The sequence below is a fragment of the Rana temporaria genome, chromosome 3 (genome assembly GCF_905171775.1).
Source record: "Rana temporaria chromosome 3, aRanTem1.1, whole genome shotgun sequence".
NCBI lineage: Eukaryota > Metazoa > Chordata > Amphibia > Anura > Ranidae > Rana > Rana temporaria.
Window position 1 is genome coordinate 239921878 of NC_053491.1, and position 25414 is coordinate 239947291.

Here is a 25414-nt window from a genome sequence, read left to right on the forward strand (position 1 = left end):
ATAAGCTCAAATAATTTTTTTTATTAAAACTGGGCAGGTTGTAGCACTCATTCCATTAAACCTGGAAAATAAATAAACCTTCTCACATGTGTTATATGTTTGAAAACACAGGCCCAACCACAGTTTACATGCTGAATGCTTCAATATCTGTTCATTATAAAGTGATAAGTGGTGAGCCAACAGAGCAGATGCCATTGGCAATATAAAAAAGGACAATAAGAGTTAATGAACAATGCATACAAGAGGGATCTTCTGTTCAGCCTTAGTCCAAAACAAATAAGTATGCCTACAAATCACATAATTGCTGCGCACTTTGTATATTTTTGTGAATTTTGCATGGAAAGCAACCACCCCACATTCACCTGTTGTAAAGATCGTGACACCCACAAATAGAGCAACAGAGTACTATCCAGGGGGGCTCACAGAACACGATACAACCATTGTGTTTTAAAATGAATCCCAAAACTGGCCAATTGCTGTATATACACTATAGATCTAACTCCAGCCACAGAAGGTTTTAGAGATGCATGTAACAAAAATATAAGTTCAGACCCAACCAGCATATCTTGTTCTGGGATTGACGTGCAAAAAATGATATATATATATATTATATATATATATATATATATATATATATATATATATATATATATATATATATATATATATATATATATATATATATATTCTCTACACAGTACTGTGCAAAGGTTTTAGGCAGGTGTGAAAAAAAATTCTGTATTTAGTAAGTGAAGTGTTATTAGTTTATTTTAGCATTTAACCAAATGGAAACAGAAGAGAAAGCCAAATATTCGGCATGACCAACCTTTATCTTCAAAACCAATTCTTCTAGATACACTTGCACACAGTTTTTAAAGGAACTCTGCAGGTAGTTCTGTGGATGTAGGCTGCCTCAAATCCTTCGGTCTCTCTCTCTTCATGCAATGCCAGACAGACTCGATGTTGATATCAGTGTTCGGTGGGGGCCAACTCATCACTTCCAGGACTCTATGCTGAAGACAGTACTTCATGACATTGGCTGTATGTTTGGAGTCACTGTCCTGCTGCAGAATAAATTTGGGGGCAATCACATGCCTCCCCGATGGTATCGCAAGATGGATAAGCATCTGCCTGTATTTCTTGAGGACACCATTGATGCTGACCAAATCTCCATTCTTCATTTGCAGAAATTCAGCCCCAAGAACCTCCACCATGCTTCACTGTTGCCTGTAGACACTCATTGTATCACTCTCTAGCCCTTATACAAACAACCTGCTTCCTGCTACAGCCAAATATTTTTCAAATGTTGACTCATCAGTCCAAAGCACCAGCTACCGGTTTTCTGCCATCCACTGTCTAAGTTTTCATGCATAGTCGAGTCACTTAGCCTTGTTTCCACATCAGAGGTATGGATTTTTGGTGCAATTCTTCCATGAAGCCCACTTCTATGCAGACGGCACCATTTGTTGAAAGGAAGTAATCATTCTTTCATCTGCTGCACGGTTTCCTTGGTCAACCACTGTGTCTACTAGTGGTCCTCAGTGTTGCCCGACCAATGGTGTCTTCAATGCTGAGAAAATACAGGAAGATCCTTATCCTTCATGCCATATCAGGGAGGTGTGCGATTGGCCCCAAATATATTGTGCAGATGGACCGCCCCCCAAAACATACAGCCAATGTCACCAAGAGCGATCTTTACAGCATAAGAACAAGGAGTCCTGGAAGTGATGGTTTGAGCCCTGATTTTTAACATTGAGTCAGTCTGGGATTACATGGAGACAGGTGGATTTGAGGCAGCCTACAGCCACAGAAGATCTGTGGTTGGTTCTTCAAGATGTTTGAAACAACCTACCCGCACAGTTTCCCCAAAACTTGTGTGCAGGAATTGATGCTGGTTTGAAGTCAAAGTGTAGTCACATTAAGCATTGATTTAGCTTTTTTTCCACTTTTCATTTTGAAAGTTGATAAAAACAAACAATTTAAAATATTTATTTTTGAAAGCATTCCTAAATTACAGCATTTCTTCACACCTGCCCAAAACATTTGAAAAGTAATGTCAAATTAAATATATATAAAAAAAATATTTATGACAAAATGCTGCGGCACTCCCAATATGTGAAACAGAGCCGTAAGTCATGTAGAAACAGCCAAACCAGTTTCAGTGAATGCGTATTAAGTCAGAACCAAAAATGAATGGAACACCTTCGAAAAGCTCAATCCACCTAAAGGTTAGATGCCAGGGTCAAACTGCCCAGAGGCTTCTCGTGACCTTGTGTACCTGTCATTTATTTCACAGAACATAGAAGAAATTAGACTCTGGCAAGGAAAGGCTTTATTATGGTGGATCTTGCTGCTGGCATCCCAGAAGAAAACAAGGCTTGAATAGAGTGGTGATAGATTAGAACCCCAGTCAGTTTTAATTGGTGTGTGCGCCAAGGGAGATTCCCTTTACATGTTGGTCCTGTGTACCATTAAGCATTAAAGTGAAAAGTAAAAGAATCCCAAATTGTGTTGTCCTCAAAAAAGTCATATTGGGGAAATGTTCAAATGGGGACACTAGCTCTGGTGATTTGGGGATCCAAGAGATTTCCTAAAATTTGCATAATTTCCTTTAACTTCTCGTTTTGGCTATGGGGAGGGAATTGAAGATAAATCTCCCTAATGGTACACAGATGGCAAAAAATAAACTGACGGGTTATAACCCTTCATTACTCTATCAAAAATGTAAAACAAAAAGTTTTTCCTTTAGTTCCAACTTTAACACTCACTTAAATGGAGTAGCACTTTAGGTCTAAACCACAGAAGATATTGTTTAGCAGTGCGAGCGTGATCAATTCATTACAAAATGATTTGTTTGTAACATAGAAATCAAGGCGTTGAAACAAAGCAAAAACAAATAACTGTCAAGAGGTTATGTGATGAAACCTACATGTTTTGTAGTCCAATGGAATCTGAGAATGTTCCAAAAAATTAAAATAAAATCTGGTTTATGTACAGAAACATTTAGTTTTTTTAGTTTTTAATGAACTTGTAAACAAACAAAAATAGTTCAAAATAAAAACAAAGATAGCCCAGATCATGTTTACAGTGATTACATTTTCTAAGCCACTTAAACAAGCTTTTAAGGTTTTAAGATGTTAACTAGATGTGTGACAAAAAAAGAAAGAAAAAAATGTTGCAGCTTGCTTTGTACAAGTAATTTTCCCATTTTATAAAGACTAGAATTGCTATGTTTTTTTCAGGTCTGCAATGGAGTCATCCTTTTATTTAAAAACAAGGAAAGCTCAGTCATATGATCGGCTTAAAATCGCAATCTTTGGTTAAATTAGGGACGTTTATTGGTTTCAGATTATCAACAATTGGCAGCTCGCCGTGAATGTAATCTGCTATATCCAAAGCATTCTCTACAAAGAGAATCTGCGGTGCCAATAGGTCCTAATAACCTGGAGCCATGTGGTCGCCATAACAACCATACAAAGTGACAAACATTTGGAAACAAAATCAATGTCTAGTTACTCACTCACTGCAGGAATACCAGTGTACAACAGGTAGACCAAACAGTGCAACGGCTAAGAATGTTTAAGTGTACAACTTAAAAAAAAAAAAAAAAAAAAAAAATTGTATATATAGGAACAATGGAGAACTGTTTCTTTTAGACAAGGGTCTTCGCAACTGTCTTTAGGAAACCACTTCACGTTGCTCTTCTGCAGTCAAAGAAGTAAGCTGTGTTAAGGTTCGAGAGGTTAACCATAGGGGGGGAAAAAAATAATTGGCATACGCACAATTTCTTCTACCACTGTCAGCCGCCAGATAATTGAACCACCTGTCCCATTTTTTCATGAGGGAAAAAATTGCGATAAAAAAAACTGGACACCATGTTTCACTATCTTTAGTGATATTCACAATTATTAACAGCAGCTACTGGTCGGCACATCGGACGCCGATAGTAGCCAGTTTAGACTGAAATTAAGTTCCGTATTACACCAAGTAAATGGTCTCCCACAACAACTGCCAAGTGTACATATGAACTAAAATCTCTAGGTTTTAAGGGAGTGATGGGTCCAGCTCGTGCCAGGATCTGCGATGTCAGCTCCTTTTATTTTAATTCAAAATCCTGTTGGGAAGAGGAACAGAGGCACCAGTTTTATTAAGTCATAGGAGGCAAAATAAAAAAAATAAACATGACAAAAATGAATATCACAAGCAAGACCAAAACTGAAATGTGTGGAAGCGTCTGTAAACTGGTAAGTTATATCAGTTTCACAGAACAGTGACCAAGGGCAATAAACCCAATTTTATGGTTACATTATTAAACATGGTCTGTAGGAAAGAAACATTTTAGAAATACTAGCAACTAAGTCAATAACAAAATCTAGACTGAAATTCATATTCTGAAGCTGGCCATAGACTGGTAGTTTTTGCTTTAAGACTGTGGGCTGCAATATAAATAAAAAAAAAAAAAAAAAAAAAAAAAAAAAGGGGAAGAAGATTCCTCCATGCACATACAATTTGGTGGATGGAGGAATCCTCCATGCCGCTGTTGATAAGCGACGCACCCCCTCCCACCCCCCCTAGTGGCTGTATTGAAGGGCTGGTTTTGTCTGTGTTGCTACTCGCCCTTTCACCGACAAAACCGGACAGTGACAACACGCAACAGCGAGGCACAATGTGAGAATTACGATCTCCCTCCGCTCTTTGCATATGTTTCAATTGTGCCCGTGAAATGGCACCTCCCATCGAAGGATACCTCCTACGATGTGTGCTTGAGTCCTGGTTACGTCACTCCAGCTGATCGGCAAATCAGCTAGGATTACGGCTCCATCCTGCACATGTGCAAGCACTTCTACAGAACACCAGATCGTTTGACAGTGGAAATTTGTCAGAATACACTGATCAGCAACTGAGGCTGGCGATTGACAAAAGATTTCCAGCATGTCCCTTCGGCAGATTAATCGCTCAAATTACCAACTTCTGTTGCAGGGCAGCCACGCGCAGATGGAAATGTGACTGGTTCCGCATGTTGATCCATCTATAGCCAGCTCTAGGCACAAAGTGAATCTGACCTTACAAAACCATATTTCAAAATACTGTAAAAAGAGCTTTATTATTACCCCTTTAAACCAGATGAAGCAATAAATGGGCCATGATGCCTGAAGCCAGTAGGTGTGGCTTCTGAACATGCCACACTGAGTGGTTGAACAGTGCTGACTTCACTGGGAACCATGCCTACCAGCTCCTAATCACCAGTAGTTGGCCATGAGCCATCTGCGATGATAGGTCATTGGGCACCAACAGAGTTGCTCCAAACTAGAGAGTTGAGTTAAAGACCCACACACCCTATATATATGCATTCTGTTCTCAAAAGTGTTAAGGCATGAACATGGTTGCTGGGGGAGAGCACATGAAAAGCAGGCAAAGCCTTCTAAAAAGGCACACTAAAATAAAGCGAACCTTTAACATCATCCCAGTATAGGGACAGTGTAGTCACACACTATGAAGAAACTGTTCATGCAGTATTTAGTGTTACTTGTATAACTAAAAAAAAAAAAAAAAAAACACGTGACAACCTGTTAGGCAATCAGCAGGCTGCCTGTAGGTACATTTTCTTTACATTAATAATATAAAGGGGAGCATTGTCTGCAGACATGGACACAAAAGCAAACAAAACAAAGTAGCTAGGATACACTGATCAACAGACAATAACCATATAGTGCAGCAAAGGTGGAACTATAGCAAATATCTCCAAGAAAGCATCAAATTATTTTCCATTAACAGCATCAGTTATCTTAGTCCAACTACCCAGCATCTTTATCTATTCATTTCAAAGGGTGCAATTAACACTGAGTAATGAATCATGACTGCTTTGGCAACACTGACTGAAGTTCTATCCCTCACATCACAGAGCGCTGGATGTCACAGCATAAGCATAACACACCAAGCAATACAGGTTTCCTGGTGAGTGAATGGCTGATGACTGGAAACAGAACTCTGCGTCAGTCCAAACAAAAACCTGACCGTCCATTAAATAAAACTCCTTCTACATACAAAATGAATGCAGAAGCTAATCCTTAAAGTGCACTACAAGTGCAATAAGCAAATAAGAATTAAACAAGGTTTATTAATTAACCGATCCAGCAAGCAAAAACAAACTAATGCTGGCCCATACGCTATACAAAACAAAACTTCAGGTATTTAGACAGTTCGTTAGTTTTTCAGCCAGTTAATAGGCACAAATCGGTAATCGGCTGGGACGTTTTGAGCCAAAAAAAAAAAAACAACGAGTTTGGAAACGTTCTGCTGAACGATAAATTGGAAGGTTAATGTATTTCCAGTCCAAACTGTTTGCACTAGTTATATATGAAAAAAAAAAAAAAAATTTGATGTCCACTGAACGATTTATCATATTACATGATGGCACCATTGTTTGCTTTCACAACTGAATGTTCATTTTTCGAAAATGGTTATGAACGATTTTTCGTATATAGTGTATGGCCAGCATAACACGGACCATAAAGGGTTTGTTTTAAACCAATTAAAATAAGTGACTTTTCTACATAGCCTTACGTTGTAGTTCCAAGGTGTTAGTGCCATCATAATGTATTTGAGGCCTGCTCTATAGTGCAATTTCCCATTTCTGTTGTGGAAATAACGCAACCTCCAAAACCACTGTTAGATTCAAAGGACAATGTAGTACGAGTGCCCTAAGTGGCGCTTGAGAAGGGAACAGGACTTGTAATGCACATGATAAAGATCACAACAGATGGGGGAAGAATATAAACATTGGCATTTTCCTCTTAAAAGACAATTTGGAATAGCTAAAACATACTGCAAGGTTGACTACATTGCCCTGGCACTACATTTACAATATACGTCAGATTTCCACATCCTCCCTGTGTGCGGATAGCTTCACTGATGTTCGCCAGCAGTGCTGAAGACCTGTAAACAGCAACATGTTTAATAAAGTTGTCCAAGCTCAGTCATCCATGGTCTTGAAATAAGCAATACAGTTCTGAAGAATGTGTAAAAACAATGGAGTTCATATCTTGGTCTTGCTTAGGAAATGCATACAACCCCAAATTCTCCAAAAAGTTGTGACTCAAATCTACATAAAAACAGAATGCAATGATTTGCTAATCTCATAAACCCATATAGGTTTTCAATTGTGAATAAAATAAATGTTTAAACTGAGAAAATGAACCGTTAAGAAAAATAATATTTAGATTGACGGCAGCAACACATCTCAAAAAAGCTGAGACATGGCAAAGTACAACCCCAATTCCAAAAAAGTTAAATGTTTACCATGGTAACACCATACCGTAAATGTCTGGAAATCGACAAGTAGGCATTTTGGGAGAGAAAGGTTTTCCTATTCTTGTCTGAACATATATATATGTTGCTCTAAAACATGGATAGCTTTCAGAATTGATGCCATTCCAGACATGCAAGAGGTCTATTCCATACACACTAATGCACTCTATAGCAGAGTTTTTTTGTGCGAGTGGGGACAACAAGCCGGAAGGTCCCTCTTTAGTCTGAAGAATGCTGCGCCCATGGTATTCAAAATGAATGTCACATTTCGATTAGTCTAACCACAGTTTCCCACTTTGCAGCAGACCATTTTAAATGAGCTTTGGCCCATAGAAGATTGCAGCGTTTCTGGATCATGTTCAGAATATAGCTTCTTTGCATGATAGAGCTTTACCTTGTACCTGCATTTTTGGCTGGCACAGTAAACTGTGTTCACAGACAGTGGTTTTTGGAGACATTCCATTTTTGGAAGCATGTCCATCACAGAATCATGTTTATTTCAGTGCCTCCTGAGAGCCTGAACACACTGACTTTCTATGATGGCATTTTAAAAAGCCAGTTATGTTACTGACCTGTTGATAATTAACCCAATTAGTTGCAAAATGTTCTTACAGCTCTTCCTTGTTGGTACCACTTGCTTTGCCAGCTGGTGCCCTGTCCCCAAAAAATTCAGAAGATTTGCACCCATCAATTTCAAAATTACCTTTTCGCCAAAAATTGTAGATTATCTCAGTCTAAACAATTTAGGTTTTCTATTTTCGATTTTGAATATGGTTTTGTGAGAAATCATTGCATTTGGTTTTACTCAGCGTCCCAACCTTCTTGTAATTGCGGTTGTTTTTGAAAACATGCAATTGTTAAATATACATTTTTAATGAAGCCAATTACAGGCCAAAAATAAAGCCACCAATTTTGTCAGTTCGGAAAACCATGACAGACTGTGCGTATATGTGCAGTAATCAAAGGATGCCACAATGGGGAGAATGGATCATTTTAAAAGAATGTGCCCTGTTTAAATAAGCCATCACACATTTTGATGCTTTTTAATCAAGAGCCTAAACAGCCCTGAAGTAGAGCTGTCCAATAAAATAAAGTGAACGAGCTACAAAATGCCTGCCTTAAATGCAGAAGTCTTGGCAGCTTAGGCTCCTCAACCACGTTAGGAGCTCTACGTAACACTTAAGTCCATGTATGCTGGCTCATGAGATCTGTCAAGATCAAAGCTATCAAAAATGGTGACTTGCATTTGATGAAGCATATTTTAGTTACTGTCATAGGTCAAGCCTGCGCACAAACAAGATGTCCCCCATAGGTCAGTGACTGAGAAGGGCGCCAGTTTCCAAATGAAAAATTCAGCTTTGAAATCTAATTTTCCTTCAAGCTGTTATCTATAATTTGGATTTATCAACCTTTGATAATTAAAACTGTACAGAATATGCACGCTTAAAAAGGCTGTCACAATTTTCCTGCGATTTTTGTATTAAGACCATCACCATTTCCTTACCAATAATTGGATGTCAAAAGGGACCCGAATCAGGCAACAAATCCCTTTTGCATCAGAAGGACCAAGGGTTGGGAAGGTAGCTGTAGAGTTTACAGCAAGAAGGAAGCTTGAACTCCCAGCAATCTTTAAGTGTTAGGTCCAGGAATGTGAACCAAGAAGCCTTCACATTCACACCACCAGAAACTGGTGCCCACAATTGGAAAAGGGAGTTAAACGTATGAAAGAGGTGCAGTTAAGATGACCCAAAATCCCAGAAGATGAGAGATTGTCATAAATAAATTGATACACAAATAAGGAAATCTGAATTTAAAGTTAGTAGTCAAATCTTCCAAGGACGTCTTTAATGTTTTAAATTTTTCTCCATTAATAAGCCGAATTGGTATCATAACACCTCCTCGATCTAACACTATCAGTTATGAATATTTCAATGGTTTGTTTTTCCTAAGAATTTACTGTTTTCCCTGAAACGTCTCTTGGCTCTTGGCTACTAACCTTTCAGGTTACTCTTGGATTTGTCACTTTGCTTGCCTGTGGGGGTTTGGGCTTGCTGGCCCTGCCCACTGGAGGAGGCTGCTTGCTGAGCTGCCTTCTGCTTGAGCATTGTCCAGTCAAATGTGTAGTCGTACTGATGGTTCAAGGTTCTGAAAGAAAGCACAAACAATATGGATTCATTATTTTGAAGTTGGAGGGGAGTATAATAAAACTAAGCCCAATACCTAAAGTCTCAACCATGTCTTAACACATTTACACTGTGGAAAATAGTGCATGCCCTGTCTGTCTCTAGTAGAATATCATCCAACTGTCAGGCACAGAGGATAAGCATGAAACTGTTCACCAGGTAACCCTGCATAAAGCATGGACAATTTTTGGACAGTGTGGATAATTAAACTAGATGTCTTATTTGCTATAATCAGTTTTTCTTAAAGCGGAGTTGCGCTTTAAGAATACTTTTTTTTTTTTTTTTTTTTTTTAAGTCAGCAACTACAATTACTGCAGCTGCCGACTTTAAAATAAGGACACTTACCTGTCCAGGGTGCCCTCGATGTCCTCACCCAAAACTGACCCGTTCCTCGGCTCTGGTTGGAGGAGCGAGCATCTTGAATAAGGGAATCAGGAAGTGAAGCCTTGTGGCTTCACAGCCCGTTTCCTTACTGCAGATGTGCAAGTCGCATGGCGGCACATTCCGACTGGTCCCTGCTGTCTTCTGGGACCTGTGTGTTTCCCAAAAGAAAGCGGGGAGGACGGAGGAGGGGGGTCAGGCATGGCGTAGATCGCCACGGATACTGTGGCGATCTTTCGCCAAAAGTGGGAGCAACTACCTGCATTAGAATGGTATCTGCTCACTTCTGAAAGGTGCCAAATGCGACACCAGAAGGGGGGGTGGGGGTTAGGATAAGCGGAAGTTCTATTTTGGATGGAACTCCGCTTTAATAACCAGCCACAAATATATATTCCATCAACATCTAGGATTTTAAAAACGAAAAGAAGCAAACACTAACCTGAAGAGAATTCGGAAGAGCTGCCTCAGATACATATAATCTGGTGCCTCCTCAAAGCGCAATCCACGACAGTAATTGAGATACATGGCAAATTCTGCAGGAAATCCCTGTGCAAAGAAATGAGAAGGGTCATCAGCCAATATGCAGCGTAATCATTAGAGATCGCCACTGTCAAATCAAAAGTTAAAATATTTTTAGACGAGCATTTGACAAATGTGTAATGTAAAAACAGTCACCCTGCTAACCGGCATGGGTACATTCTTAAAATGCCATATTAAATACAGCCACACTGCAATAACCATAATTTTAAAATAAGCTGTAGGTTTACCTTGCACAAAACTTCAACAGGAGTGGACATCTTCTTTTCGCTGATCTTTTCATACTTCTGTTTCTTGGTTGCTGCCTGTGGAACCAGGTCATTTTATACATTTGTACAAGGAAAAAAAACATTCCAGAAGAAAATGCTCAACAGCCTAATTAACATGCCCAGTAAACACTGAGGGGAATTTATAAAAAAAAAAAACTTGAGTGGACAGAACCTGGAGGAGCAGAGCATGCCAACCAAACTGCTCCTAGCTTTCAATTCTCAACTGAACAAGCTGAAGATCAAAGTGGATTGGTTATAGTTTTGATAAATGTCCTTCTATAAAATAACCGCTTTCTATAGCCACTGATGTTGAAAACTGAACTCAAGGAATGACCCAAATTACCCAACATAGTTCTCGCTAGAGAATGTCCCTGTTGAATGGTCCTAATTTTCTTGTCTTTTGATCTTTAAAAAATGTTAAAAAAACATCACAATGATTAACTTTTTCCCCTGGTTAGAACTTTTTGGAAAGGCCACAAGTGACACTTAAAGCAGAGCTAAACCCATCGTTTTACCCGTTTCCCACAGAAAAATGCGCTGATGCATGTGGATGCCATTAACCCCAACACTGGACAATCAAACCCACACTGGAAACCGCACAACGCACAGTGTGTGGGCAGCGATTTCTGAAATGCTGCAGGGGCCCATCCCCTGCGTTTGAGAAGGCACAGCAGTCCATTGAAATTAATGGGCTGCTGTGCCTGTGGAAAACCCAGCTCTCATATCCGCATAGGAGTGAACCTAGGCTCAAATGCATGCCTTCAATGAGAACAGTCACAGTTGTCCATGTGCTTAGGCTCTCAACCGAACTGTCCAGCCATCACATGGCTGGTGTCTTAACTGATCACACATGCAGCAGCACAATGGCAACTGCAGATGAAACAAGATGGCGGCTTCCTTGGCTGTAGATAAGATTTTGTTACGCTTTAATTTCTATTGATGCGGTGACATCAAAACCTACTTCACACACAAAAGTATTGGATGCCGCAAACTGATACCATAGGAAACAAGCCAAATTGCCCTGTCTGCATTGAGACCGCATGGGGCAAGGTGACAAGAGCCCAGGGTTTGACAAATTTGCTTGGAATCTAGGAGCCAGCTAAAAAAGTTAGGAGCCAAAATATGCACCCCGTCAAGCTTGCGCGCAGAAGCGAACGCATACGTGAGTAGTGCGCGCATATGTAAACGGTATTCAAACCACACGTGAGGTATCGTCGCGATTGGTAGAGCGAGAGCAATAATTCTAGCCCTAGACCTCCTCCAACTCAAAACATGCAACCTGTAGAATTTTTTTTTAAACGCCGCCTATAGATTTTAAAGGGTAAAAGTTTGTCATTTCACGAGCGGACACAATTTTGAAGCGTGACATGTTGGGTATCAATTTACTCGGCGTAACATTATCTTTCACAATGTAAAAAAAAATAAAAAATTGGGCTAACTTTACTGGCGTCTTATTTTTTAATTAAAAAAAATGTATCCCCCCCCCCCCAAAAAAATGTGCTTGCAAGACCGCTGCGCAAATACGGTGCGACAGAAAGAATTGCAACGACCGCCATTTTATTCTCTAGGGTGTTAGAATAAAAAAATATATATAATGTTTGGGGGTTCTAATTAGAGGGAAGGAGATGGCAGTGAAAACAGTGAAAAACACATTAGAACTGCTGCTTTACTTGTAATGACAACAGCCACCACAAGATGGCACCAGAAGGAAGCTTAGGCCTGCAGAAGGCCGCAGCCTCAATTACCGGCGGGCGCGCCGTGTTGGGTGGGGGCGCACGCAGACACAGGATTTTGTGTCTCCTTGCGCCCACACCGCACGATCGCAGCGGGCCCGCCGGTAATTTAGGCTGCGGCTTTGAGGCCTTCTGCAGGCCTAAGCTTCCACGGGCGCCAGGTCACAATATGTCGCAATTGTGACCGGACAGCCGGATTTTGTCGAGTCCTGCAATAGCCAAATCTTTTATATAAACTATGTGCTGTAATAGACTAGTGTCCCAATTAAGCACAATTCCGCAAGCTACCTCCTCTACTTCATTAACTTGCACTTAGCTGTCTGGTGTCTTTCACAAATGTTTCAACACTCTGCTGCTTCAGTTTACTTAATTTACATTTATTCTGACATGTTCAAGTGGTTGTAAACCTCAGACATGAAAAATGAACAAAGCATATCCCTCTTTAGTGTGTACTATTCTGAAACTAAAGCACCAAGAGTCTAGTTCCTCTTGGAACTCTAAGCCAATTGAACAGCCTGCAATGAGACAGCCACCCCCTCCAGCACACAGCAGGTGACCCAGAGGCTCTGCACGTTTTCTTCTATGAATCATTGTACAGGGTGTGTTCCTTCCCTCCACGTAGCCATCAGATTACACTCCAGCTCTGCAGTGCTAGACAGATTCCCCACCCCCAGCTTTCTACTGCTGAGAAATATATTTTGCGCTTTGTGTTTTTAGAAGGCTCTACAGAGGAAGGTTGCAGTTAAACAGGTACAAATTATGTAGGAGGTTTGGTTTCATCTCTATGCATCACCTGAGGCGAATCGCTTCAGTGGCTATATGTAAGGGATTACAACCACTTTTACATTTGACGCATATAGCACCGATTGTGTGGATTTACAAACTGGTGCACCAATCTGGTTTAATCCCCTCTTGTGTGAGGGCAGGCTCTTGGGAGTCAAGGCTGCAGCACTGCTTTTATAAAGAAACAAATGCATGAAAACCACCAATATAGTGCTATTGGCTGCTAAAAATTTAACATCTAAAAGCCACCGATCCTACGCTCAACTCCTATGCTATATACCCACACATTCACCCCAATACAGTTAGAGAGGAACTGAATTGTAGCAGCTATGAATAAATTGCAGACATAGGGCAAATGACTAGTTAGCAGCATTGGCTGTTGTCTCTCTGCAGCCGATCTTTCCCCATTACTGTCTAACCATGCCTTGTTCTGCACTGTTTGTGCATCACTTACTAACATTAGAGCCTCTAGCAAGAACAGGGAGCAGGAAAGCAGTGACACTAGAAGTCAGACAGCAGAGTTTTACATCTCACATTGCAGATATGCAGCTGCAAGGCTGTAGACACAGGAGAGCCTAGATGCCCCGTGTACCACAAAGTGCACAGCTATACTTCAGGGGAAACCTCAAACAAAAAGGGTACATTTTTTCAGGTTACTACTTAGGGAATGTTTGGAAATGTTAATTGTGCCCATTACATAGCAAATTTTAAAGTTCAGCTGAACTTTAAAGTGGAAGAAAATACAAAACTTTAACCGTCCTTACCCATCCTGCCTAACGTGTATTAAAAAATAAATTAATAAAATAAAAGTCTGCAAGACGTCACATCACCCAGAGGCTCCTATAGCACAGCCGATGTCAACGCTCCCTCCTCTCCTGCAGCAACCAGTCACCGACTCAGGGGAGCTAGAGCTGCCAGTTCACATGACCAGACTAAACAGATAAATACACATTTTTTTTAGACAGGATAGGTAGAGAAGGGGAAGGGAACATTAAGAATAGTCAGGCTTCTCTTTCACTATAAGATTGTACAACTGGAAGAATAATTCCCAATGAAAAGTTGAACCATATTCAGCAGACAAAATATGTGCACCTTATAGCTACCTCTGCAGAAGACATACATTTGGGCACTGCTTTGTTTATTTTTTTATGATTTAGCCTTTTTGCGAGTACTTGCTAACCTTACACAAGAGGGATTTAAAAATTTTAAGGAAAGGGGTAGTCAGGTTTGCTAAATTAAGTATGCTCATGGTCACTACCACTTCTACCAGCCCCAATTTCTGGTCAAATGTTTTTTAAACAGATAAATGGTTGCTTTCTAACACCATATTCTAACTATCTCTACCACACCATTTCTAAATCCAGTCCTTAACACCTAATGACCATTTCATATACTGTAGATAACCATAGATAGTCAAATTAAATTAGCAGAAGGCATTGCTTCATCTACCTGTGAGGTTACCTGCAAAATATGACATGACCTACCTTCAGCCCTTGCCAAGGAAGGCTAGTTCTGTTGAAATACATTAGTACATATCCTAGAGACTCCATATCATCACGACGACTGAAAAGGAAACACACAATAAGAAGACTTTACATTACATTTGGTACAGAGCTACCAGCCTACTAAATTGTACACTGCATCCTAATGCCATTAATCATTGTTGTAATAGGGTTAAAGTTACCAATCATTCAATATAGTAGTTCAGATACACATCACTGAGGTCAAACATGACCAGTCCAATTAGATTCAAAGTTATAGCAAATGTTAGACTTCAGTTAATCAGAACTTTTCAAAACCACCACACAGATAGGACATTGGAAAAGCATGAAAACCTCAACTTCATGATAAGCCTCCTTCATGAGACTTTCTGCTCTCCAAAATCCAGTACACAGCCAAGACGGACAAACAGTGTGGCTTCAGTATATTAGAGCTGTAGTGCTCAAAGTATAGCTATACTTCCTGGCGTTAAAATGTTCTATTACAGTGATTGCAAAATTACAAATGACTTGCACTCTTAAACACTTTAAACAAAAAAAAAAAGTTCTGGACAAAAACTGGTTATTTCCCCCATGGCTATGTAGCACTGAGTACACAGGGAAAAAATACAGACTGTATGAAAGGGGCTCACAATTTAGCTGGGAACCTAGAACACACCAGTGCCACAAAACAATCATGTTTAAGCACAAGTTCCCCTTTATAGAAAATCTGCAAGGTGAACTTGCACTGGATCCCCTGCCCCGTTCTAGTCCCACGACCCTTTGTCATGGACCAGAACAATGCTTCACCGGTCCGAGGATTTGAAATCCCTGCAGCTTAATCTTTATTATATACCTCTCAGTGTGTACGGACAAGAATCATTTTAATTTGTTAGCATTGTCACATGGACAGCGCTGACCAATCAGAATTTGTCTAGCTTGTCCTGTCAGCACTGCAAGGACAGAAGAGAAAGCCAGGAGCATTTCAAATTCTGGTGAAGCGGCATTCTAGTCCCTGACAGAGCATGATAGCAGGACTCCTGTACAGCGGGACTGGGCAGGGGTATCTGTGTAAGATCACCTTACAGATTTTCTGTAAAGGTGAAATTACACTTTAACCACCAAGAATTGTAAAAGGGATTTTCTATCAAACTCTCGAAACACAAAATTCTGACTACTCAACTGAGATCATTACCTCTGCTCAATTCCTAAGTGGGCATTGATACTAGCGTAGCGAGCTGTGCCAGTCAAGTTTTTGTCTTCTCTGTATGGTATGTGTTGCCTTGTTCTGTTGTCTCTGTACTTTTTGGCCAAACCAAAGTCTATAAGGAATAACTTGTGAAGAAAAAAAAAATTAAGTTAGAGCATAGATCACTAGTACAAATCAAAATCTTTGAAAATTAGAACATGCTCTAATCACAACACAACAACCGTCCATTAAAATAAAAAAATTATATACATATATTGCCATCTGATTTTTTAAGTTATTGGAAGGCGAGATTAAAAGCTTTACATTCAGCTGGTTAGTGACTAATATATACATAAAATGAAGATTCCTTTAAATTGAAAAAGGGTAGCAATAATTTAAAGCTACAGTAAACACTTGGCTTATGACACTTTCACCAAAATGAATGGTCAGGCACGCGGACATGTAGGCATCACTGAAATGTCCAATATGTCCATGCATGGCACATTTTAAGTGTTCAAATTTAGAAAATCGCCAATCATTTAAAAATTCAATTTTTTACTGAAACTGGCTGTCTGAGCCAAGATAGCAGGAACTAGCACCCGTTATCACGTATGATAGTGTTTTTAACCATGCGGCCTACAACTACAAAGACTAGGCAAGAATGCTCGCTTATGCATGCAAATTAAAATAAATGGTAAATAAAAAAAGGTATACTTGAAAGAAGTTCTTCAGCTAGACAAAGGCAGTAACTGCCTTCACAATGTTCAATGCCTCAAGTTCTGAAACTCTAGATTTGTGCCAACTTATCAGGAACATGCACAGACATGCAATGACTGAGCTTATACTGCATTCTCACTACAGCAACATGAAAATAACAAAACCAAAAATAAAATAAATAATTTCTAATGAAAACTGTAAACAGCATCTGACCACACACAGATGATATTTCCTACAAGCTGCCAAGGACACGTACCAACAAAAAGGATAAAACCATGCAGCTTGGCCTTCTTCTATCCAAGGTTTAAGTGTGAGATTACCAAGGGCTAGCCTCAGTGTTGAGCTACAAGCACTGCAACCTTAACGCATACAGCACCATAGCAGTAAGACCAACTGTTTAAACAATACATTATATAACCTAAAAGTCTTGCTCTATATACGAGTTCTTAATTGGTACATTAACACATCCACAGGGGTTCGAAAAGTATAACTACATTGAATTGACAAAAATGTTACCACCATGTACACACAACAATGTTGCAACAGCCAAACACCATAAAAAAAAAAATAGGCCATAGATCAACTGCCAAAACAATGAAGGCCTGTTTTCCCTCCTTCTCAATTCGTATTATTTCATTGACAAAATCCTAACTGGGTTAAGTACTAAATGAATCCACTGTATTAACTGACAATTGCATGCCAACTTTCAGGCTTGAAATCAAATAAATCCACATCATTACAATACTTCAACACAGAATGTTCATTTAGTCCAAACTACTCAGATGGGCACATGAAAAACACTGCCGACAGGTGTATTTTTATATACACATGGTAAACGTGTTGCTGAGATATGCAGCTAAAACCTATTCAAATAATTAGTTACAACAAATGCAACTGTGCCAGAGAGGCTAAGATACTGGCACAAGGATCCAAAGTACATGGTTGACAGAGGCCTAATAAGGATGTAAAATGGTTTACAGTTTCCTCATCTCAGAAGCATGCTCTTATGCTAGTTGCACAAAAAAATAAAAGCAAAACCAATGGAAATCAAAAAGGCACGCAAACATTCAGCACTGAGTAAAGAAAAGGCCAAGAAAATTTCTTAGTAATGTTACATGTTTGCCAAGTATGTCTGAATAATGCCAACATAAGAGGTGCTTGTGCAAGGCCTAGATTGTTTGGTTAAAATAAAGAAGGGAAAAACCAAGGATAAGAAAAGCACATGAATTTGGGGTGGAAGTTGGAATAGGAGACAGTTTTCAGACCTGGTTTAATCCTGAGAAAGATGGGTCCTGAGAAGTACTAACAGTCATGCTTCTTTTCCTCTTCCCCACTGGAGATTCGAAACACTGAACAGACAATAGAGGGTGGCAGTGCATCAAACAGTATTGCTTACAATGCAACAATGGCCGGCGCAGACAGGCAACACCGAGGCGATAAAAAAAAAAACAAAAAAAAACAGGGGAGTCAAATGCCATCCTCTTTCCACTTGGCAGCTAAGGGTCACTTAAATTTTAGTTCCAAATTCAAAACGGATTTATAGTGAATGTTAGATTTAAGAAGAGGTCATTAAAGGTCATGACACTATCCACTTGCTGGTTACCAAATGGCAGTACCCAAATGACAATATAAGGACTGGAACACACCTACGCCTTCTATAGCAAATGAACAAAGGGCTCATCCTTTATGGAAGTTAAGTAGGTGGAGATTTCTTCATTTCCCAAAATGCCCTTCCTCAATCATCCATCCAAATGATTTAGCAGAAAATCTTCAGTAAGGAAGAGGTGTAAGGCATTTTGTCACCTGAAAGAGTACAGTAAGCATGCAGGGCTTTGTTGCTATAGGAGCAGAAATTCTTATCAATATAAAGAAAAAATGTCTGATAACTGGAACAAGATTACCAGGAAGTCCTGCCAATTACATTTCCTAAAATAGTAATGTTAACTGCTGTTTAGTGGGAATGTAACTTGCCTTATAACCCAAATATGTTACACTAAATATATACATAAAAGTGACACAAAAAAAAAAAAAAAAATAGATCCACATTTTGGTTGAGATTAAAAATTTAAGAAAAATACAACAGACTGGGGTACTGGTCTTTGACAGAAAAACAAAAAAATGCAATAGTGAGGGCTAAATGAAGTAAGGAGTGGGGGGAGAAAATGTCAGGGAAAGATAGGGGTAAACACAAACATTGGGTAATTAAAAGAAAAAAAGGTTAAGACTCCACGCTGAAGGAACTCAAAGGAAACCTGAGCTGTGAAAATATGGAGGCTGCAACTGCTGGATATCCAATGCTAGTCGCTTAGCCATCTTTGGATTCTTTATGGCACCTATCCTGTGGGAGTGGTGCAGTTGCCACAGTACGGCACATGACCAGCTAAGACAGCAGCAGCCACCTGAGGTCTTGAAACTACACCATGATAATCACCAGAGGCATGCCTTGAATGTAGCATACATGGCTCATGTCCTAGTATGCAGACTGCAAATAAAAATACTGCAGAAAACATTGGCATGCTTGTTTGAATAGGAATTTAATGATCACTATTGCACATTATTGAGCTTTCTCTTGGAAGTTATATTGTTGCGTTCAGTTTGCTTCAAGTCATTGATCTGAAATGGGCATGCAGACCACAACACTAAAGTAAAATTAGAAGAGATCTGCATACTTACTCCCACTCGGTGCCTTACAAAATATTAAAGCCATTCAACTAAATTTTAACCTGTTAACTAGGATTTAATGAGGGGTTGGTTATAACTGGAAACCTTCATATTCTGGCACTACAGGTTTCCTTTAAGCATCGTGTCAGAGAGCAGCGTGGGTCCATTTACCAGTCTATGGTTGCCCCATAGATACAAATCCAGCACTCCAATGCTGCTGTTGCACACTTCCAATTTTCTAAACACTTGCATTTTTCAGAAAGACATCTCTGGGGATGATTTTAGAAATAGTATCTTATCGATTTAGGAAATCACCAAATTTTAAAGTCAAGCAATATTTGTCTTCACTGGCTGAGCAGTTTAAAAATGGGATGGCGCAGGTCAAAATAGCCAACGATTATATGTGGAGACAGATATATAGATCTCTAGCCATATCTTTTTTTTTTTAAACCTGAATATTCTGTCAAACAACTGTGCAGACTTAAAGCGGCAGTTCCCACTCAAAAAAAAAATTGTTAAGATTAGATTCATGCTCATTTTGTCTAGGGGAATCGGCTAGTTTTTGTTTTAAAACGAAGCTGTACTTAGAGAGCGATCTTCTCCACCGCTTCCGGGTATGGTCTTCGGCACTGGGTGTTCCTTCTTGATTGACAGTCTTCCGACGGTCGCATCCATCGCGTCACGAGTAGCTGAAAGAAGCCGAACGTCGGTGCTGCTCTATACGGCGCCTGCGCACAGACGTTCGGCTACTTTCGGAAAATCGTGACGCTATAGATGCGACCGTCGGAAGCCTGTCGGAAGACTGTCAATCAAGAAGGAACGCCCAGTGCCGAAGACCATACCCGGAAGCGGCGGAGAAGATCGCTCTCTAAAACGGTAAGTACTGCTTCGTTTTTAAAAAAACTAGCCGATTCCCCTTGACAAAATGAGCATCAATCTAATGTTAACAATTTTTTTAGAGGGGGAACTACCGCTTTAATTACATTGTGTCTTCTAGGTCCTACTATTTAGATAACCATCTCCTAAAGACTCATTACACAGCGGGGCCGTACGAAAAGAAAAATTAGCCCATTGACAAGGCCGTAACCATCAGTTTTTTTCTTGTCTAAATCCTTCAAGTAAGCCTGCACAGTTATCATTAAAGACTAAATATTCAATGAACAAAAAAGCCCCTGCAGAAAACACTAGGCTTGTTTCACAAATTACAAATAGCTATTTGGAACCATGTTAACCACTTAAGGACCACTTCCTGCACATATACGTTGGCAGAACGGCACGGCTGGGCACAAGCACGTACATCCTCTTTAAGTGCCCTGCCGTGGATGCGCGGCCCGGTCCGAAGCTCCGTTACCGCGGGACCCGATCGCCGATGGAGTCCCACGGTAACACAGCTTCCCCGTTCTTCACTGTGGCGCCGTCATTGATCCGTGTGTTCCCTTTTATAAGGAAACACAATCAATGACGTCACACCTACAGCCACACCCCCCTACAGTTAGAAACACAAATGAGGTCACTCAACCCCGTCAGCGCCCCCTTGTGGTTAACTCCCAAACTGCAATTGTCATTTTCACAGTAAACAATGCATTTTTAATGCATTTTGTGCTGTGAAAATGACAATGGTCCCAAAAATGTGTCAAAATTGTTCGAAGTGTCTGCCATAATGTTGCAGTCACGGAAAAAAAAAAAAAAAAAAAAACGCTGATTGCCGCCATTCGTAGTAAAACATTTTTTTTAATAAAAATGCAATAAAAACTATTCCCTATTTTGTAAATGCTATAAATTTTGCGCAAACCAATCTATAAACGCTTATTGCGATTTTTACCAAAAATAGGAAGAATACGTATCGGCCTAAACTGAGGAAAAAATATAGTTTTATATATTTTTGGAGGATATTATAGCAAAAGTTAAAAAAAATTGCGTTTTTTTCAAAATTGTCGCTCTATTTTTGTTATAGTGCAAAAAATAAAAAATAAATTCAGAGGTGATCAAATACCACCAAAAGAAAGCTCTATTTGTGGGGGGAAAAGGACACCAATTTTGTTTGGGAGCCACGTCGCACGACCACGCAATTGTCAGTTAAAGCAAAGCCGTGCCGAATCACAAAAACTGGCCAGGTCCTTTAGCTGCCTAAAGGTCCGGGTCTTAAGTGGTTAAACAACCGATCTTCTAGTTTAACTGACAGGTCCCCCCCCCAAGCTTTGAATAGAGCTGGGAAGTTGAGGTTATTGTAAAAGTATAAAAAAATCGCTGCTCTACTAAAAACAAAATAAAAAGTTGGTGAAAGCTGTGGTTTATAAAGTTTGTGTATAGCACCTCTACTGGATTATATAAAAAAAAAAAAAAACTTGGAGGTTGTAGTAGTCATAACAGACAGCAAAAACCAAGAATAGGCTTGCGTTCTGCATATTTACAAGACAAATATGCTTGAGCATTCAAAGTTTTTCACCTTTTTTATAATTCTCATAGCATAGGCAAAATTAAGAATACATCTATTTAATAAAAAAAAAAAAAAAGTTTCACTGGAGCGTCAAGCCAAAAAGCATTACTTCAGGAGTTAAATAAATGTTTTAAACTTTGTTTTCTAAAAAGGTGTGCCATAATGAAGTTAAAGCGTTTGTTCCAACACTTCAAATTCCTGATTTGTGCCTGCTGTACTATGTACTTTTATGAGAACGTGTCCTGTTCTCTTTGTATTGCTTCCTTTATGAGAAATCCCACTAGTCTCCTTGCTTGCCTATTAAAAACTGACCACACCTGGCAGTCAGTTCTCTAGCCAAGCTGGGAACTCAGTGTACACTCCAATGATCAAAATTGTCTTGACACTCGCCCGCTGCAGAGCCATTCACTGGGAAGCTCACAGCGTGCCGATTCTCATCTGCTTAGCTCTTATGCAGCTGAGAACATGGGGAATGCGACGACTTATAAAAAATATATTTTTTTTATTTTCACTTTTTTATATCTATACAGAAATGTTTTGCCTTTCATTTCTATTTTAAACTGAATAGGTTGTTTTACAAGGTGATAGTTTACAAATCACTTTAAAAAGGTCTATACTTACAGGTTTAGAAAATTAGAAGTGTGCGACTTAAAACTGAACTCTAGGCAAGAAAAAAAGTTACCACCTTTGCAGTGAGGGTTAAACTGCTCATGTTGCCTAGGGAATGATGAAGGTGGCAATATACTTGCCTTATTCCTCATTAAGCCTGCATCAAACGCTCTCCTCCACTGTATGGCAATCTCGGGTTGCGAGTAGGCCTTGGGAGTCTTCGAATACATTGGACGAGATGTCAAGAGTTTCAATTGGTTGGGCAGCAAAAGGCTTTTGGGGAACCGGCCAAGAAAGAAAGGACTAAGGCAAATATATAACCTCATTCATAATCCTAGTAGAGCTGCACAATTAATCGTTCAGAATCTAGTTCATGATTCTTTCCCCCCTCCCGATCTTAAAGCAAGTAGTCTGCCAAGTATCACAACATTCCATTGTAACGTTTGGTTCTTTAGATCAGTCTGTAAATGAGGGAAGTTTAACCACTTAAAGACTAAACTTTTTTCTGACACTTGTTGGTTTCAAGTTTTTGCAGCATGTGAAAGATGTTATGCCGCAAAAATCGTTATCTATTCCAAGGGGGGAAAAAAAAAAAACTGCAAATCTTATTTTTTCCCCAGAAACGTGCAGCTCTATCCCCTAGACAAGACGAGGAGTTAATTATCACTGCAAAATGTATAGGTTTCTCCCACTCCCCCAATTCCCAGAGTTCAGCTTTACCATTACAATCTATGTGCAGACCACAAAAGCCATCAGCAGGTACCTTTAAATCATCCTTCTGCTCTTCCATTATGCAAACAGCAATTTTGTAAGTGTTACAATTTGCAGATATATGCCTTGGCAGGACAAAATATATCCTGGTGATGGGTCGATAAGACTCCAGGTATTACACTCTGGAATGGGCAAAGGCTTAAACCGGCAATAGATGGTTCAAAACTCAGCCAGTCCAACACAGGTCAGAGATTCGAACATGTATGGATGGGCAGGCACATTGTACCAAACCAGCATGTCAGATTTCTCAAGCCTTTCACAAAACACAATAGCTCAATGGGAGGGATTCCTCCACCAACACTGTTCATGGGGGAATCAAGTGGTTTTCTGTCCTGCAACCCATGGTTGCATGAAAGAAAATTTGCACCATCTATGGCCGGCTTTATTCTTCACAACCCAGAAGTGGAGAAATGTAAGCACAAGCAGGATTAAAGTTAACTGCCGACAACCTATGCGTCAGCGATTAGATGGTTCTATTAGAGGTGTGCACAGGTTTGTTTTTAGTTTTTTTTTTAAATAACAGAGGACACTATTTGATCAAAAATAGTCAAAGGGAAAGGGGAAAGAAGAAAAAAAAAAAAGGGGGGGGGGGGGGGGGATTTTTTTTTTTTATTGTATCAGTTATTAAAAGGGACAACTATCATAAAAATAACCACCACCATTAGACAAAAAAAAAAACATTAACATGCCCTTTTACCAAGCTTTCATATTTAGCAGTTACATCAACTACTTTGGTTAGGGAAAAGTTATATACATTGCCTCAAAAGTAGTTTGGGTCAGAAAATGTAAGTGGAGAGATCCTATGTAGTAGTAACCCCAGAGTGAACCCTTGTACATAGGTGGAAAATCTCTCAAACAAAATATCTAATGGCATATCTGCTGGTCCAAGAACATGTGCATTATTAAAATAACTATACCATTCCCCCACTGCCCTGAAAGCTACCTACATGGACACTTGCTTAGCTTACTCTTCAACACAGTTATCTTCACTGTGTTGTCCTGCCCGGTACCACAAAGTGCATGCATGCCTCAGTCACATACATTTTAATGGGAAAGCTCTATTTGTGATGGCCTCCTGGGGTCCAGCAGAGTACAGCTTACCCTTAGAAAGTAATGGGGCTATGGCCTGTATGCACACCAAGAACGTTGTCACTAAAAAGGCTGTGTGATGCCACGCAGCAAAGACTGTTGGATCAATGAGGAAGGTATGCGTTTGTCCATATGGGCAGAACAGGATTAAATTGTTAAAAAAAAAGGGGGGGGCAGTTATCCTCTAAAGAACCAACCTATTCAAATCTGAACGTAATCTTCTGGTCAAAGTTTTCAAACCCACGGTAATGGTGCATTTTTTTTCCCATCCTCGATGTCCCCGCTGCTCTTTATAGCACACAGTGCATAAAGTACACAAGCATGTGAAACTGCATGCAATATGGGGGGGGGGGGGGGGGATTGTAAAATCAGTCTACTTGAACTCTACATGGCAGCTAACGCTAATCCAACATCAACTTCACAATTACACCTTTCCCTGAACAAACTATGCACATGATTGATTTGGTAGGTTTAAACATATGGGCCAGATCCACGTTTCTTTCAATACCTTGAAGACTACATAATGTAAATCTCTCATGCTGAATAGTTGAGGGATAGAACAGGTGAGAATAGAAATCTGGACTGTTCCTACTAAAATGCCTGGAGTGCACCTTAATTCTAATCTTAGTAAGTCTTAGATAAGACAAAAATTGTCTAATGGAAAGGAGTATTTTTTTAAGATAGTTGTCATTTAGGGTATATTTCACATACAAAATAATAAAATAAAAAAATAATGACAGAAAAGCCAAGAAAATATTGGGGTATGTTAAGGGTGGCTGAAGCACCTCTGTTAGAACCCAGTTCATGTCTGGCCTCAAGTTGGCATTCATACAGGCAAACAAAGGTAAACATTAGCTACAAAAATAAAAAAATAAATAAAAAAAAACACACAATTGGCAATCTTGCTTCCATAAAAAAGTAATGTATACAATTGTTCAGTATAATAGTCCCCGGTTTAAAATCTAATTATGCACGGCATGCTTATTGATTTGCCAATTGCTGCCTGTCTGCCCGCTTAATACATATTGATACTGTCAAGGAAGCATGTTATGTTAGATCAGTAAATGTAACGCTGGAGATAAAGAAAATGTAAAGACCATGCAAAGCTAACAATCTCCTATGAACTAAAGCAGCAGTATACATTTTATAAAAGATCCATTTAAAAGTATACAATATAGCAGTAAAAGAATTCATAACAAATCTCCATCTAGACAGTAAGACATATCTTCAAAATTATTTTCAACCCAACTATGTGTGACTGTTCTATTG

General features: G+C 39.5%; 1 protein-coding gene across 6 annotated transcripts in view; it reads right to left on the minus strand.

Moving 5' to 3' along the window:
* Positions 1-2314: 2314 nt before the first annotated feature.
* CSNK1A1 (casein kinase 1 alpha 1) overlaps positions 2315-25414 on the minus strand; it is a 69766-nt gene continuing 46666 nt past the window's right edge. For 2 of the 6 annotated variants that reach the window (XM_040344516.1, XM_040344522.1), the window contains 7 exons: positions 17844-17927; positions 15868-16007; positions 14679-14757; positions 10640-10714; positions 10312-10418; positions 9305-9453; positions 2315-4114 (listed from right to left, as the gene is read on the minus strand). In XM_040344516.1, the coding sequence (XP_040200450.1) occupies positions 4107-4114; positions 9305-9453; positions 10312-10418; positions 10640-10714; positions 14679-14757; positions 15868-16007; positions 17844-17927 (642 nt within the window). In that variant the 3' untranslated portion in view covers positions 2315-4106. Of the gene's footprint in view, positions 4115-9299; positions 9454-10311; positions 10419-10639; positions 10715-14678; positions 14758-15867; positions 16008-17843; positions 17928-25414 lie in introns of those variants that run through there. The other 4 variants (XM_040344518.1, XM_040344520.1, XM_040344521.1 and 1 more) reach the window with 4 other exon arrangements.